Here is a 14,604-nt window from a genome sequence, read left to right on the forward strand (position 1 = left end):
GTGCGCTGCTCCGGGAAACGTCTTCTCCTTTTGCACTGTACAATTGTTGCTTTGTATAATGACAATAAACGGATGATAATGATGATAATGTAAACCATCAAAAGTATAAATGGACCCATTTAAAAAAAAATTTATAACAGTACTGCAAATTAATGCTCAATTACTACCTCAATTAGCTCAATCTCCATTGCTCCATTCTGTTAGAACAACTTTTCTTCAGATATTGAAGCTTTCCAAATTGTCATTGTTAATGGTCATGAATCTCTTCAAATTCACCCAACTAAGAACTTTATTGATTCAATATTCAGATCAATGGGACTCTGGAACAGAAGCCGCTTTCAAGTGTTTCCAGATCATGCAACGTTACTGTGACAAACCGGAGGCTCTCGAGGCTTATTCCTGTCAAGTCCAACATTCAGATCACTGAATTTAGCTGGACACACTACCCAAACTCCCTGCAACATCGATCAATTGAACAAAAATATTTTTGTGCGGCCTTTTGAGATGCAGGAAGATTGGAAACAGAAGCGAAAGTTTGGTTCCTCTCGCTTCCTTGCCAATGGAAATCACCGCGACTGATCCTTTATCTCAGCATCACTAGTCTATTAATCCAATATCCCTCGATTCTTTTAACACCCAAAGATCCTCACTTGCTCCCCCCTCCTTCCAAAAAAAGTTCTTTCTTGGTCCCTTTCCAGGAAACAAATTATGAAATCTCCCCAACCAACAAGAGAACCAACAATCCAAGTTTTCTCCCTGTGGGAAAGTGGTGGGACTCAATTTAGCATCACCAAATTACCACACAATGGATCAGCACACTCATCGCAATACAGCTCAACAATACACCCTTATTGCCCCCACCCTCAACATGACATCCGCCCAGAATTGGAGGAGGCATACAATAGTGTCATTTAAGAGGCTTTCAGACAGACACATGGATAAGCAGGGAATAGAGAGGTATGAATTAAGTGCAAGAAGAGGGATTTGTTTAATTTAGCATCATGTTCGGCAAGGATATTGTGGGCCAAAGGACCTGTTCCTGTGCTCTACTTTGATAGTCTCTGTTATGATCACTATATTAAAAATGTATTTAATTTAGAAAAATATTGCATGCGGAAGCTGTGATATTTACATTATTGAGTAACAGACTCCACTGATGAGAGATGCTGTGTACATCCCAATTCATGTAATTAAGCAAAGAAGAATTCAAGAAAGATCTTCCACCCAGCTCTGAAAGGCATGGCGATGTACTGAGTTTAGTACACTCTCACCAGCTCCAGTGACCAGTGAAAGCCACCCAGCTCAAGACAGCAGCACTGCAGAGAAAAAATTTCCAACATCAAGAAAGCAATGTTCGCATTGCCACTACATTGAAGGTTGATGTTAACTGTCTTACTGAACACATAACTGGGTGATTTTCTTTCACAAAATGGGCAACTCCCGAGTTGAGGCCACTCGGTAACGAAAATTCGCCCATGCAAATTTCACAAATGACTAGCCAGAAATTTGAGATCCAGAATACAATTCACTGATAGAGTTTGGATGTAAACATAAATAAATGCAAGATTTTCTTATCAAATTGCTTTTCCTGACACACATGCAGATGACACGATTTCGCATTATGGAAAATCGCAATGGAGACCGTTTTCTGGGATCATATCCAGCAAGATTTAGATGAAATTCAAGGACTTGTCACTAAACATACATACTTTACTCTTTACCAGTTGGGAAGATTTCACTCACCCATATTTGTCTGCCAACTCCCTGGCATCCGTTTCTTTTACAGCCCTCTGATCCTCTAAATCACATTTATTGCCGCATAGTACAATATCTGGGTTTTCACAATATGCGTGCATCTGAAGCTGACCTAGAAATACATTTAGAAAAGAGAGAAACTATAAAGGATAACATTGTAATCAAAAAATATACATTATCCTCCCTCAGATTACCCATCAGGTGAAAGGACAGATACACACAGGTAACGCCTCCATCAATCTCCTTGCCATGGTTTATGTTCTCCCACCAAAAATACTGACTCCCTGGAAAAAGTGTTTTCTCACACCACCAGTGGCTTAAAAATATTTCCCTTCTCCTTCCAAAAAGTAAAAAGGTGAAGTGAGTATATTTGAAAGTTAACTACATCAGCAAGAGACTTGCACCATCTCTCCAGTGCTGGTTTGTGAAATTTCATAGGATCATAAGACACAGGAGAAGAATTAGGCCATTTGGCCCATAGTCTACTCTGCCATTCCATCATGGCCAATCTACCTTTCCCTCTCAACCCCATTCTCCCACTTTCTCCCCATAACCCCAGACACGCTTACTAATCACAAATCTGTCAGTCTCTGCCTTAAAGGGACCCAACATAATGAACAAAAGCATAGAATATAGAACATTACAGCACAGGAACTGGCCAACTTAAACTAATCCCCTCTATCTGCATGCAATCCACATCCCTCCATATCATCAGACATAGGTGTAGAATTAGGCCATTCAGCCCATCATCTTCTCTGCCATTCAATCATGGCTGATCTATCCCTCCCAACTCCATTTTCCTGCCTTCTCCCCTAACCTCGGACACCTGTACTAATCAAGAACCTATCAATCTCTGCTTTAAAAATACTCACTGACTAGGCCTACACAGCAACATGTGGCAATGAATTTCACAGATGCACCACCCTCTGACTAAAGAAATTACTCCTCATCTCCATTCTAAAAGGTACATCCGTTTATTCTGAGGCCGGGTCCTCTGGTCCTAGACTCTCCCACTACTGGAACCATCCTCTCCACATCCACTCTATCTAGGGCTTTGTGCAAAGTGAAATCCCAGTGTATACCACTTTGCCCCCCTGTGGAACAAAGTCAGAGAAATAAGATCTATGAAGTCTTCACTTTCTCTATTCAAGCTGTACCTTAGCCAGTGGCTGGTGTGTGGGGTTCTCTACGGTTTATGTAACCCTTTTAGAAGTGTCCTGTTTTTAAACCATACAGGGGCTTGCATTGAAACCAACTCGGATCAAAACTTCTGAACCTCTTCCAGCACAGGGGTCGCCTGCCTTCCCTGGGACAAGGGGCAATAGCATGCGAACAACACCTTTCAGTGGGGAATCCACACAACACAGACACTGAGTGCTGCAGCCCCGTTCAAATCTTTTCAATGTTGCAGGTCCTTTGCTTTCCACATCTTTTATTCATGAAGTGCAGGGAAAAAAACCCAACTAAATTTATGGCAAACACGAAAAATCTACAGAAACTAATTGGCACACTTGGAGGTTTGGCATACATTTTATCAGCGTGCGCAGCGCAGGTCAGATAAAGTCAGCGAATAATACATTTCAATCAGCTATGGACAAACTCTAAAATACCCGATTGTATCGGGCTTCCTTGTATAGTGAAATACCGAAATGTCTGTAATCCTGGACACACTCCAGCTCCCCTGTACAATAAGTACATACAACATGGCTGAGAAACGCTACTGAAGAAGCTGGGATGGGGGGGCTTGGCATAAGTATCTTTCAGTTTAGTTTTAGTTTGGATATACAGCGGGGCAACAGGCCCTTGGGCCTACCGAGTCTGCACCGACCAGCGATCCCCACACATTAACACGATCCTACACACCACTAGGGACAATTTACATTTATACCAAGCCAATTAACCTACAAACCTGTACGTCTTTGGAGTGTCTAACAATGAAGGTGGCACGAGCACCACCACTGCAAGAAATGCAGCCAGGGATTAAAGTCAAATGATTAAAATACTGACAATAAAATACGAGAGGATTTTATTGACAACACACACACACACACACATACACGTTTCAGGCTGAAGCAAACAGATGCAAGCTTGAAAAAAAGGGAAATAATTCCCCCAGCTAAACTTACTTATCCAGTTTCTGACATTGAGGAAACTTTGCTCGTTTGTCAGGTCAAATAGCAAGAGGAAACCCATAGCATCTCTGAAGAAAGCAGTCGTTAGGCTACGGAACCTGGTGGGAGAGAAAAATCCTTTGTAAGTTTGGAAAATACCGATCCAGAAGTGAAAGAAATGTGGCCATCAAGCGATAGGAGCTGCTGACTCAGGGAGCTGGAGCTGACAGAGTTGGAGATTACCAACAGAGTGACAACTGTGCTCTGGACATCTTTTCCCACCTTAATCACATTTTGCTCAGCCCCACACTCCCTTACAATAACACTTGCTTCCCCCTCCCTAGCAGTACCTACCTCCATCCTGCTCAATGACAATGGTCCCTTCACCAGTGTACAGAGTGCACTTTCTAAACTCAACTAGTTGTACAGACAATGGCTACAGCAAATAGTGCGAGGGGCCATCTCTCCACCTCTGGTGGAACCGGACTCCAGTCCAAACCTTTCAGTCATCTCTATATCAAGACAGTAAAAGCTGAATATTGAATTAAGACAATTATAAATTATATCGTAGTAGCAAAATAAAATCTAAGTGAGAGTGGGAAATGCCTTTAGGAACCTGACTATGACTTCATCTTGTGCTTTGGGCTTAATGAATAGTTGAAGGCTGAAGGTGGTAATGAACCACCAGCACGGAAACAGGCCTGCGCTCAACTCCTCTATGTGTACCAAGATGCCCATCTCGGCTAATCCCATTTGCCCGTGCTTGACTATATCTTTAGAGACTTTCCTATCCATGTAACTGTTCAAATGTCTTTTAAATGTTAGTGTATCTGCCTCAACCCATATCCTCTGGCAGCTCATTCCATATACATATCACCCTAAATTAAAAAGATGCCCTTCAATTTTCTTTGTAGACAAAATTGCTGGAGAAACTCAGCGGGTGAGGCAGCATCTATGGAGTGAAGGAATAGGTGACGTTTCGGTTCGAGACCCGAAATTCAGACCTTCTTCAATTTCCTTTTATATCTTTCCCCTCTCACTTAAAACCTATGACCTCTCATGCTTCATTTCCCAACCCTGGGGAAAAGGACTGTGTAAATTCACCCTATTTGTGTCCCTTGTGATTTTATACACGTTTATAAGAGGGAAGAAGATTAGACTTTATTGCCTCCCACCACAGTGAGGAATGTGGGGAATCCGCTGTGGTGGATGTTTATGTTAACCTTTATTTAGTTGTGTGTCTTGTAGCTTTTTCAGCATGTCTGTATGGTAATCCGCATATCACTGTACCTTAATTGGTGCACATGACGATAAAAGACCTTTGAAGATCACCCCTCCTGTACACCAAGAATAAAGTCTTGCCCAACCTCTCCCTATAGCTAAGGCACACAAGTCCTGACAACATCCTCGTAAATCTTTTCAACATACTTTCCAGCTTCTCGGCATCCTCCCAAAACTGAAGACAATACTTGACAAGTGCGGCCTCACCGACGTCTTGTACAACAGCAACATAACATCAAAACCCATGTACTCAGTACCCTAACTGATGAAGGCAAGTATGTCAAACACCCTCTTCACCACTCCGTTCACCTGTGATGCCACTTTCATAGTTATATATGGATACGCAGATTTATGGATGGTAAGTCAGCTGATAGAGGACCTACTGTAATTCATAATTAATGCAGGAATATATAAATGAGTGGTTGGCGGTTAGTGTATCTCAGTGGGCCAAAGTGCTTTTTTCCCCATAACGTATCTTCCAATGACTCCATGAAATAATTTACAACAAATACATGTTCCTTTAAGACACAAAAACCCCAAAAGAAGAAAAAGTGCTGCAACTACGGCTAAGTTAAAGTCCGTACTCGATCAAAAGGATAAACGTGCCACAAACAAAATGGCAGGGAAGCCCAAAGACTGGGAGATTATCAGCACTCTGAACACAAGGATCAAAGGGACTGCGGAGTGTGACAGTAATCAGGTGACAGCCAGTGAAAGCTTCTTTCAATCTGTGAAAAGAGACACAGTTTGCAGAAGTTAATGGGGCCCCGAAGATAGACACAAAATGCTGGAGTAACAGCGGGATAGGCAGCATCTCTGGAGAGAAGGAATGGGTGATGTTTCGGGTCGAGACCCTTCTTCAGACAGTCTGAAGAAGGGTCTCAACTTGAAACGTCACCCATTCCTTCTCTCCAGAGATGCTGCCTATCCCGCTGAGTTACTCCAGCATTTTGTGTCTATCTTCGGTTTAAACCCGCATCTGCAGTTCCTTCTTACACATTAATGGGGTCCCTTACAGACCAACACTGCCTCAGCAACTAGGATCTATTATGGGCTTTGTTTTGTTGCACTACATACTCCAGTTTGGCACTATAATAGTCTGGTCACCTACTATTGCTGATTATTCAGTTATTGTATTATTAATGACTGTATATTTCTTTGTTTCGTTTTTGCCTTAATGGGGCTGTAAAGCTGCAGCAAGTAAGAATTTCATTGTTCCATTGCCGGTACATATAATAATTAACTCTCCTGACTCTTGTTTCTTTGTCTAGTCATATATCAAATGAGGACAGCCCTGTGCAGTTGGAAAGCATAGTGGCATTTCAATATTAGAAGTTAAATATCATCCCCATAAATCTTAACTCGTACTGCATGAATAAACGACTTGAAAGATAAATACCCACCTCTCCTGGCCAGCTGTGTCCCAGAGTTGGAGATGAATCCGCTGCCCCCTGCCTGCACTGCCGTCGGGGCCGCTGGGCTTGTAAACCTGGGTGAGGAATGACAACTTTGATTAAAGATCACATCACCAAGTTACAACACAAGTTAGAGGAGTAACACCAAGTATCCAGAGCATGGAACGTCAAACATCATAGAGTCAAACTGCATTGGCATAGGCCCCTTAGCCCCCACTTGTCAATGTTGACCAGATTTTAAAACTGAGCTGGACACAAATGCTGGGGTACCTCAGTGGGACAGGCAGCAGCATCTCTGGAGAGAATTGAATGGGTGACGTTTTGGGTTGAGACCCTTCTTCAGACTGTTGTTTGTATTAGAAGGTATTGGCTAGGAGAGATTGGACAAACTAGGTTTGTTGGAGGCTGAGGGGAGACCTGATAGAAGTTTTTAACTGACAATCAGAACATTTCTCCAGGGTGGCAATGTCATAGATGCCAGAGCTTTAAGGTGAGAGAGGCAAAGTTTAAAGGAAATGTGCAGGGCAAGTCTATTTTACACAGAGGGTGGTGGGTGTCCGAATGTGTGCGCTGCTGGGGTGGTAGTGGAGGCAGATATGAAAGTGGCATTTAAAAAGCTTTCGGATAGGCACACGAATCTGCAAGAAATGGGGGGATATAGATCATATACAGGCAGAGGAGATTAGTTAAGCATGGTATCATGTTGGGCACAGACATTGTGGGCTGACGGGCCTATGCTGTACTGTTCTATGTTCTATAGATAATAATTTGGAAAGTCTGAGGAAGAGAATTCTTTGCTCTCAAAGGGAGTGCACTTCAGATCTTAACCCCATGAAGAAACTTATTCACATTGTGCAATCTAGCAATTATTTAACAGAAAACCTCAATGGCTAGAAGTGGTGCTCTGCTGCCTTGCTCCCTCCAGCTCAGCTTGCTGGGGCTGAAGCTGATTACAGCTACAGGCTGCAATGGCAGCTACTCCAATCACTCAAGCAGGAGAAGGAGTAAGGCAGCAGCTCAGACGTGACTGGAAGGCACTTCCAAACCTTCAAACATGTGACAGGGTTGGAGACGTGGGAGCAATTCAACAAGAAACTTGCGCAGAGTACTACGCAGCCACAAGTCAATCACCAAGCTCTCCACACAATGAGCTCCAATAGTAAAGACAGGGAAGTGGCTACAACCATCCACAAGGTACAATTTGTGAACAAGAACATAGGCTCACCTTTGGGGTCATCTTAAAAGACTTTCTATGTAAATATGTAAGAAAGGGAACTGGGGAAAGGAGAATTGTCTTCTTGATAATGCAAGATCTAGCCAAGAGAAGTCCTTGAGCCTGCTAGTGCCTGGAACTAAAGTAACATCAACAAAGAGTTGTTCATCGAGAGGTATCAAGGGCACCATTTAAATGGCACTCGTGACACAAACCTCATTCCCTCAAATCATCAACCTACATGTCAAAACAAACAGCGATCAAATATTTGATTAAAAAACGGCAAAATTTACCCCCAATCATCTGAGACATAGTGCGAGCTGGTGAAGAGAAAGAAGGATGCTCCAAGTACAGGTATATGATCCGTCTGCAGCTACAACTTATGTTGATGGTTAGAAAGTAGAAACAAAGAACTGCGGATGCTGGTAAATACACAAAAGGGCACAATGTGCTTGAGTAAGTCAGCGGGTCAGGCAGCATCTCTGGAGAACACGGATAGGTGATTCTGCTCAAGACCCTTCTTCAGACACGAAGCATCACCTATCCATGTTCTCCAGAGATGCTGCCTGACCTGCTGAGTTACTCCAGCACTTTGTGTCCTTTTATGCAGATAGTTTCCCACGCGCCTTGTGACTGCACTCCTTTGCATTGACAGATACAGTAATCACATCCCAGCACTAACCCTCAGTTTCCACTAGGGAGGGATACAATAGCCAATGATGAAGATCAAGAGTGTTTTATTGTCATATGTCCCAGATAGAACAATGAAATTCTTACTTGCTGCAGCACAACAGAATATGTAAACATAGTACACAAAGTGCGAGAGAGAAAAAAAGTTCAGTGTGTGTATATACACACTCACAAGTACACATACGTACACACACACAAAAACAAACAATAGTAGTGCAATAAAATAATAATAATAAGTCTATTGTAGTTCAGAGCGTATTTGAGGTTGTTTGAGGCTGTGAAGATTCATGAAGACCAACTGATTCTTTTTACTGGCTTTCCTGTAAATACATTTTCCTGTGACAATGTGATGGGCCGAATGGCCTAATTCTTCTCCTATCACTTATGACCTTAATTGTCAACTAACCCTGGCTTTTAATGTAGTTTAAGAGCATGGTTTTATCAACTACAGCAGCTTCCAACTTGCAGAAAAAAATCTTTAATGATGGATTACAGTGGGAAACAAGACTGTAGTTTCCAAGGCAACGGCATGCAATAAACATTCTTTAAAATGTATTCTACTCCATTATATGTTTATAGATGAAAACCTCTGGTGATTGAGCCATCTGGGAGGCAAGTTCACGTGTAGATCGTCCTAGTTAATGGAGACACAATGTCACTCCTAATGGATCAGCCTCAGCTTGGTGCAAGCACCTTAGGGCAAGGCACCAACAGAGCCCAACGCCTATTAACAAGATCATTAGTGGTGCTTAGTGAAATCAATAGAGGCAGAATGAGAACTCAACCTGCAGAGCAAAAACATTCCTCGACAAAAATATAAATATCATTTATTCGGGGACAAAGACTAGCATTTGTGGAGGGTTAGAGAGAGGGGGGGAAATTTAGCATTAAAATGGTGAGAAAATTGCTAAACAATGTCCCAAAGCAAATACCTAGGGAGAGGGGTTGGATTAAGGATGGCAGCTCAACAACAAATCAATTTCAAGATTGGAAAGCAAGGGAAATAGTGTACACAAAGTGGAATGTATTTTTTGAAGCATAGTATTAAATACTAAACCAGGGACTTTGGTTTTAACCAGCATCTGCAGTGCTTGTGAAGGAGGGAACTGCCGATGCTTGTTTAAACTGAAGAAAGACACAAAAAGTTGGAGTCAGGCAGCATCTCTGGTGAAAAGGAATAGGTGACGTTTTGAGGCGAGACCCTTCTTCAGACTGAAGAAGTCACACAGTCATAGTCAGAAGAAGGGTCTCGACCCAAATCTAACACCTCCAGAGATGCTGCCTGACCCGTTTTGTTACTCCAGCTTTGTGTGTCTATCTGCTGTTCTTTGTTTTTACAAGGTCTTTGGTATGTGACTAAGCTGAAGGGAAAGCAACAAGAGGGCTAGTTTTAAAATTGACAACTCACAGAGGCGGATGAATTCCATCCGTTTAGAGATTGTGGCTACAATGGTCTACATGCAGATGACTCATTTCCTCATGTGCGTGATCAAATTCTCCACTTCAATCATCTCCTCGATGTGGAATTGCCTGCAAGGCGCCCAAATAGGATTTGATTCTCTAAAGGAAGAGCAACGTTTTTAAAGCTCCCTACATCGGTGAAAGAAATCTTCAAATATGAAAGCAAGGCAGGGGCTGGCGGAGCAGGGCAGTGGGAGGATGCAGCTGGTAATGTCATTACTGAGCAGCCCATGAATGTTGGTGCTCCAATTCCAGGAGACTACAAGTAGAACTTGTCCAAGGCACAACTCCACGGTGTGCGTATGCAACTCCCCAAGCTGTGATATACAGCAGGAATGGAGCATTGATCCCAATAGTTTAAGTTTGATGAGGACACTAAAGTGAGTGGTATTGTAAATGGTTGTCAAAAATAGCAGCAGGATCTCAATCAGTTTGGCAGCTGGGCTGGTGGTTGATGGAATTCAAATACAGAGAAATGCGAGGTGTTGCATTTTGGAAAGTTGAACCTGGGCAGGACCTACACAGTGAATGGCAGGGCTCTGGGGAGTGTTGTAAACAGAGGGATCTAGACAAGCTGGTACAGAGTTCCTTGAAAGTGGCATCACAGATAGATAAGTTAGTTAAGGTGGCTTTATGCACATTGGCCTTCAATGGTCACAGCATTGAGTTTAGAAGTTGGGAGGTCATGTTACAGTTATACAAGACATCGGTGAGGCCACATTTAGAGTATTGTGTTCAGCTTTGGTCGCTCTGTAATGGGAAAGATGCTGTTAAGCTGGAACAGGTGAAAGAGAAGATTTACGAGGATGCTGCCAGGACTCGAAGGCCTGAGCTGTAGGGAGACATTGTGCAGGCTAGACCTTTATTCCTTGGAGGGCAGGAGGTGATCTTATAGAGGTTTATAAGATCATGAGAGGAATAGAAAGGGTAAATGCTCAGAGTCTTTTACCCAGAGTAGGGGGATCAACAAGCAGAGGACATAGGTTTAAGGTGAGGGAAGAAAGATTTAATAGGAACCCGAGCAGCAACTTTTTTTTTACACAAAGGGTGTTGGGTGTATGGAACGAGCTGCCACAGGAGGTAGTTGAGGCAGATACTATCACAGTTTAAAAAAAACATTTGAACAGGCTCATGGAGAGAATAGGTTGAGAGGGATGTGGGCCAAACGCAAGTGTGTGGGACTGGTGACTAGTGTAGATGTTGGTCGGCGTGGGCAATTTGAGCCCAAGGACCTAATTCCACACTGTATGATTCTATGACTCCAATAATTTTCCGCTTAACTTGGCAAAGAGGTTGGAGTGGGAGCGTGCCAACAAGGGTCTGCAGCAGCAGAGGCACAACTCAGCTGAGTATAGTTCCTGGAACTGCAGGAATTACAGAGATGGGCAATGAGGAAAATGTACATTGCAGATGAAGTTGATGGACTGAGAAACAGCAACTGAGGAGATATCCCTGAATAACCACCCCGTCTCAAGCGGTTTAAGGCCACATCCAATTTATTTTCAGTTTTGTAAAGATTTAGATTATTAATCCAAGCGGGAAAGAAAAAGGGATGAGAATTCAGATATAGAGACTAGGAAAAACAGAAATAAGACTGCAGAAAACAAGAAAACAGGAAGGATAAGATACCAGGAGGGGGATTGCTTCTCAGCCACAATACATCACTGAACCTGAATTGATAAAAACCAGTCAAAGTTTAGTGTGGCAGTTCAGGGGTGGAATGAAGATTATATGAGCATTGATACATTAGTTAGGTTGAGGCAAGAAGTCGGTCAACCTTAAGCGCCTATTCAACCTTTCAATGTGTGAGAGGATTGCAGACCTGAAGATCAAAGTCCACTTAATATCATCCCCAAAACTGAGACAATTTCCAGAAAGAGAGTTTTAGGACATTTTTACTCTATTTTTAAGCTATTTCAATTCTAAAGAAAGCCCTCAATGCCATTTATTGTGTAGGAAACACTGAGCAAAACCTCTCCCTTATCATGTCTCATACATTTGCTAAGCTGATTGCCTGAGGACTTACCAACAATGTACCCGATCATCACGAGTTTCACTATGAAAATAAACGCATTGGGACAGCACCACCGCCTCTACACAAGCCACAACACAAAGCGAGTCTTCACCAAAACTATCGCCCAGACAAGTCCTGCTTTCTTCTTTAAGGGCTCATGAAGCAGAAAATGACCAGCGTTTCTGGCACAATGGGGAACACATCCCCAGCACACACAATGTGAGTGGACTGTATAGTCATACAGCATGGAAACAGGCCCTTCGGCCCAACTTGCCAATGCCCAACCAAGATGCCACATCTACACTAGGTCTACGCGACTGTGTTTGACCCATAGTCCTCTAAACTTTTGCTATCCATGTACCTGTCCAAATGTCTTTTAAAATGATGTTGTCGTATCTTCCCGCAACTACCTCTTCTGGCTATTCGTCCTATATACCCACCACCCTCTGTGTGAAAAAGTTGCTCCTCGGGTTCCTATTAAATTTTTCCCCTCTTACTTTAAACCTATGTCACCTGGTTCTTCATTTCCCCTACTCCGGGCAAAAGATTCTGTGCATTCCTATCTATGCCCCTCATGATTTTGTACACCTCTATAAAATCACCCCTCAGCCTCCTCCGCTCCAAGGAATGAAGTCCTAGCCTGTCCAACCCTCTCCCTCTAGCTCAGATCTATCAGGTCCCGACAATTGTCTGCTCAGTTGAACATTTCACAAGACAGGCAGCACTCACATTCTCTGTCAGGAGACTGCTCTCTGGTTACAAAGCAGACAAAGTACAGACAGTTACACTTTTTACAAATGAGGCCATAGTTTTTAAAAGCTAAAATGGAGGACAACAAATCCACAACAGGAGTTTCAGTCAGAGTAAAAGACTCACATTGTGTGCAAATTCAATGAGAAATGTTGTTTCTGTACGTCACCCACCCTTAGAACTGCTCACGGTCATTTTAAACATGGGCTTTTCAACTTTAAATTGTTTGTATTTATCTTACCAAACACTTGGCAAAACTTTGGCCAAATTGTAATGCGGCTTTTTTACGGGGCGACTTGACGCAAGATGTAACCAGAGTGAAGTGGTCGTGGTCTAGCACGATATCACACGATATAACGGGGGGGTAGATAAAGAGTTCCCACGGTACTCGGCATTTCTGTTATTTGTGCGAGTGACTTGTCCGTCTCCCGAGCTTTCCCGTTAAATCTTGAATGAACATTGTGAAGTGTTGTTAAATCATCACGTGGCACAAATGATGTCACTTTTTTTTCACACACTATAAATATCCTCCCTTGGTTGAATTGGCTCATTTGGAGACATGTTTTACTGTGTATGTGGGAGACACAGATGACCTGAGCACAGTACCTCGGTCTTACCGTGTGTGGGAGAGGGGGAGAAAGAGACGTACACTCACAGAGGCAGAGTCTCTCAGCCTGTGTAAGAGGGAGGGAGGGAGAGAGAGAGAGAGGCACACACAAGGTGGATGTGAAATCTCACCTGCCTGTTTCAGTGACAGACACCTGCCGCCAGTAAATGAAGACACCCCCATCTGTCTCCCCCTCCTCTCCCTCAACTCCCCCACCTTTCCCTCCCAACTCCAGTCCCGTCCCGACCCCCTGGGAAACTGAATAGAGCAACAATCAACTGCTGCCTGTGCGCTGATATGACAATAAAGGCTACTTTACTTTACTTTACTTTACTGAGTTAAAGAGTTCCCACAGTAGACTGTAAAACTGGGACCCTGGTTCTGGACTCCCCCAACATCGGGAACATTCTTCCTGCATCTAGCCTGTCCAATCCCGTAGATACTGATTAGACTGGTATCTATTTATTAACTTTATTAATGATTTCAATTAAATATTGGGAACATCAGGCCGCAAACTTTATTTCTTGAGTGTTAGTGCTGGACTTTGACTCGACCTTCCTAGTTAGCCGGCGCCTGAGACTGAGCCAAGCAATGTCCAGACCTGACTTCAACACAAAGTGATGGAGGAACTCAAAGGGTCAGGCTCGTCCAACGCTCTGTGTTTTGCTCGTGATTCCTGCATCTGCAGTTCCTCGTGTCTACAGACCAGAGTTGCCACTTGACTCCGAGATGACCATCACAGAGCATATGGAAGATAGACACAAAATGCTGGAGTAACACAGCGGGACGGGCAGCATCTCTGGAGAGAAGGAATGTGTGACGTTTAGGTTCGAGACCCTTCTTCAGAGTCTCGTCCCGAAACGTCACCCATTCCTTTTATCCACATGCTGCCTGTCCAGTATTTTATGTCTGTCTCCAGTATTACTGTGTCTATCATCGGCGCAAACCAACATCTACAGTTCTTTCCGACACATTAGAGGATACCGTCTCGCCATCACTCGGATTACCCGCTTCATTTCCATAACGTTGCCACCTCTCTTTACTTTGCTTACTGAAGCCTGATCCTTGTCACACCCAGTGCTCTATCGCCCAGCCTCTCATCTTTCAATCGGGTTCGGCCAGGAAGGAACTGCAGATGCTGGATTAAAACGAAGATAGACACAACATGTAGCTCAGCGGGACAGGCAGCATATCAGAAGGGTCTCGACCCGAAATGTCACCCATTCCTTCTCCCCAGAGATGCTGCCTGTTGCGCTGAGTTCCTCCATTTTGTGGCTACCTTGGGTTTATCCAGGATCTCCCCGTTG

General features: G+C 43.4%; 1 protein-coding gene across 6 annotated transcripts in view; it reads right to left on the reverse strand.

Annotated features, from left to right (window-relative positions):
- The window catches only part of rab27a (RAB27A, member RAS oncogene family), an 88,276-nt gene that overhangs the window by 7,746 nt on the left and 65,926 nt on the right, over positions 1-14,604 (reverse strand). For all 6 annotated transcript variants that reach the window (XM_033050070.1, XM_033050071.1, XM_033050075.1 and 3 more), the window contains 3 exons: positions 6,551-6,636; positions 3,882-3,985; positions 1,744-1,867 (listed from right to left, as the gene is read on the reverse strand). In XM_033050070.1, the coding sequence (XP_032905961.1) occupies positions 1,744-1,867; positions 3,882-3,985; positions 6,551-6,636 (314 nt within the window). The remainder of the gene's footprint in view (positions 1-1,743; positions 1,868-3,881; positions 3,986-6,550; positions 6,637-14,604) is intronic.

This window comes from Amblyraja radiata, chromosome 34, assembly GCF_010909765.2.
Source record: "Amblyraja radiata isolate CabotCenter1 chromosome 34, sAmbRad1.1.pri, whole genome shotgun sequence".
Taxonomy (NCBI): Eukaryota; Metazoa; Chordata; class Chondrichthyes; order Rajiformes; family Rajidae; genus Amblyraja; species Amblyraja radiata.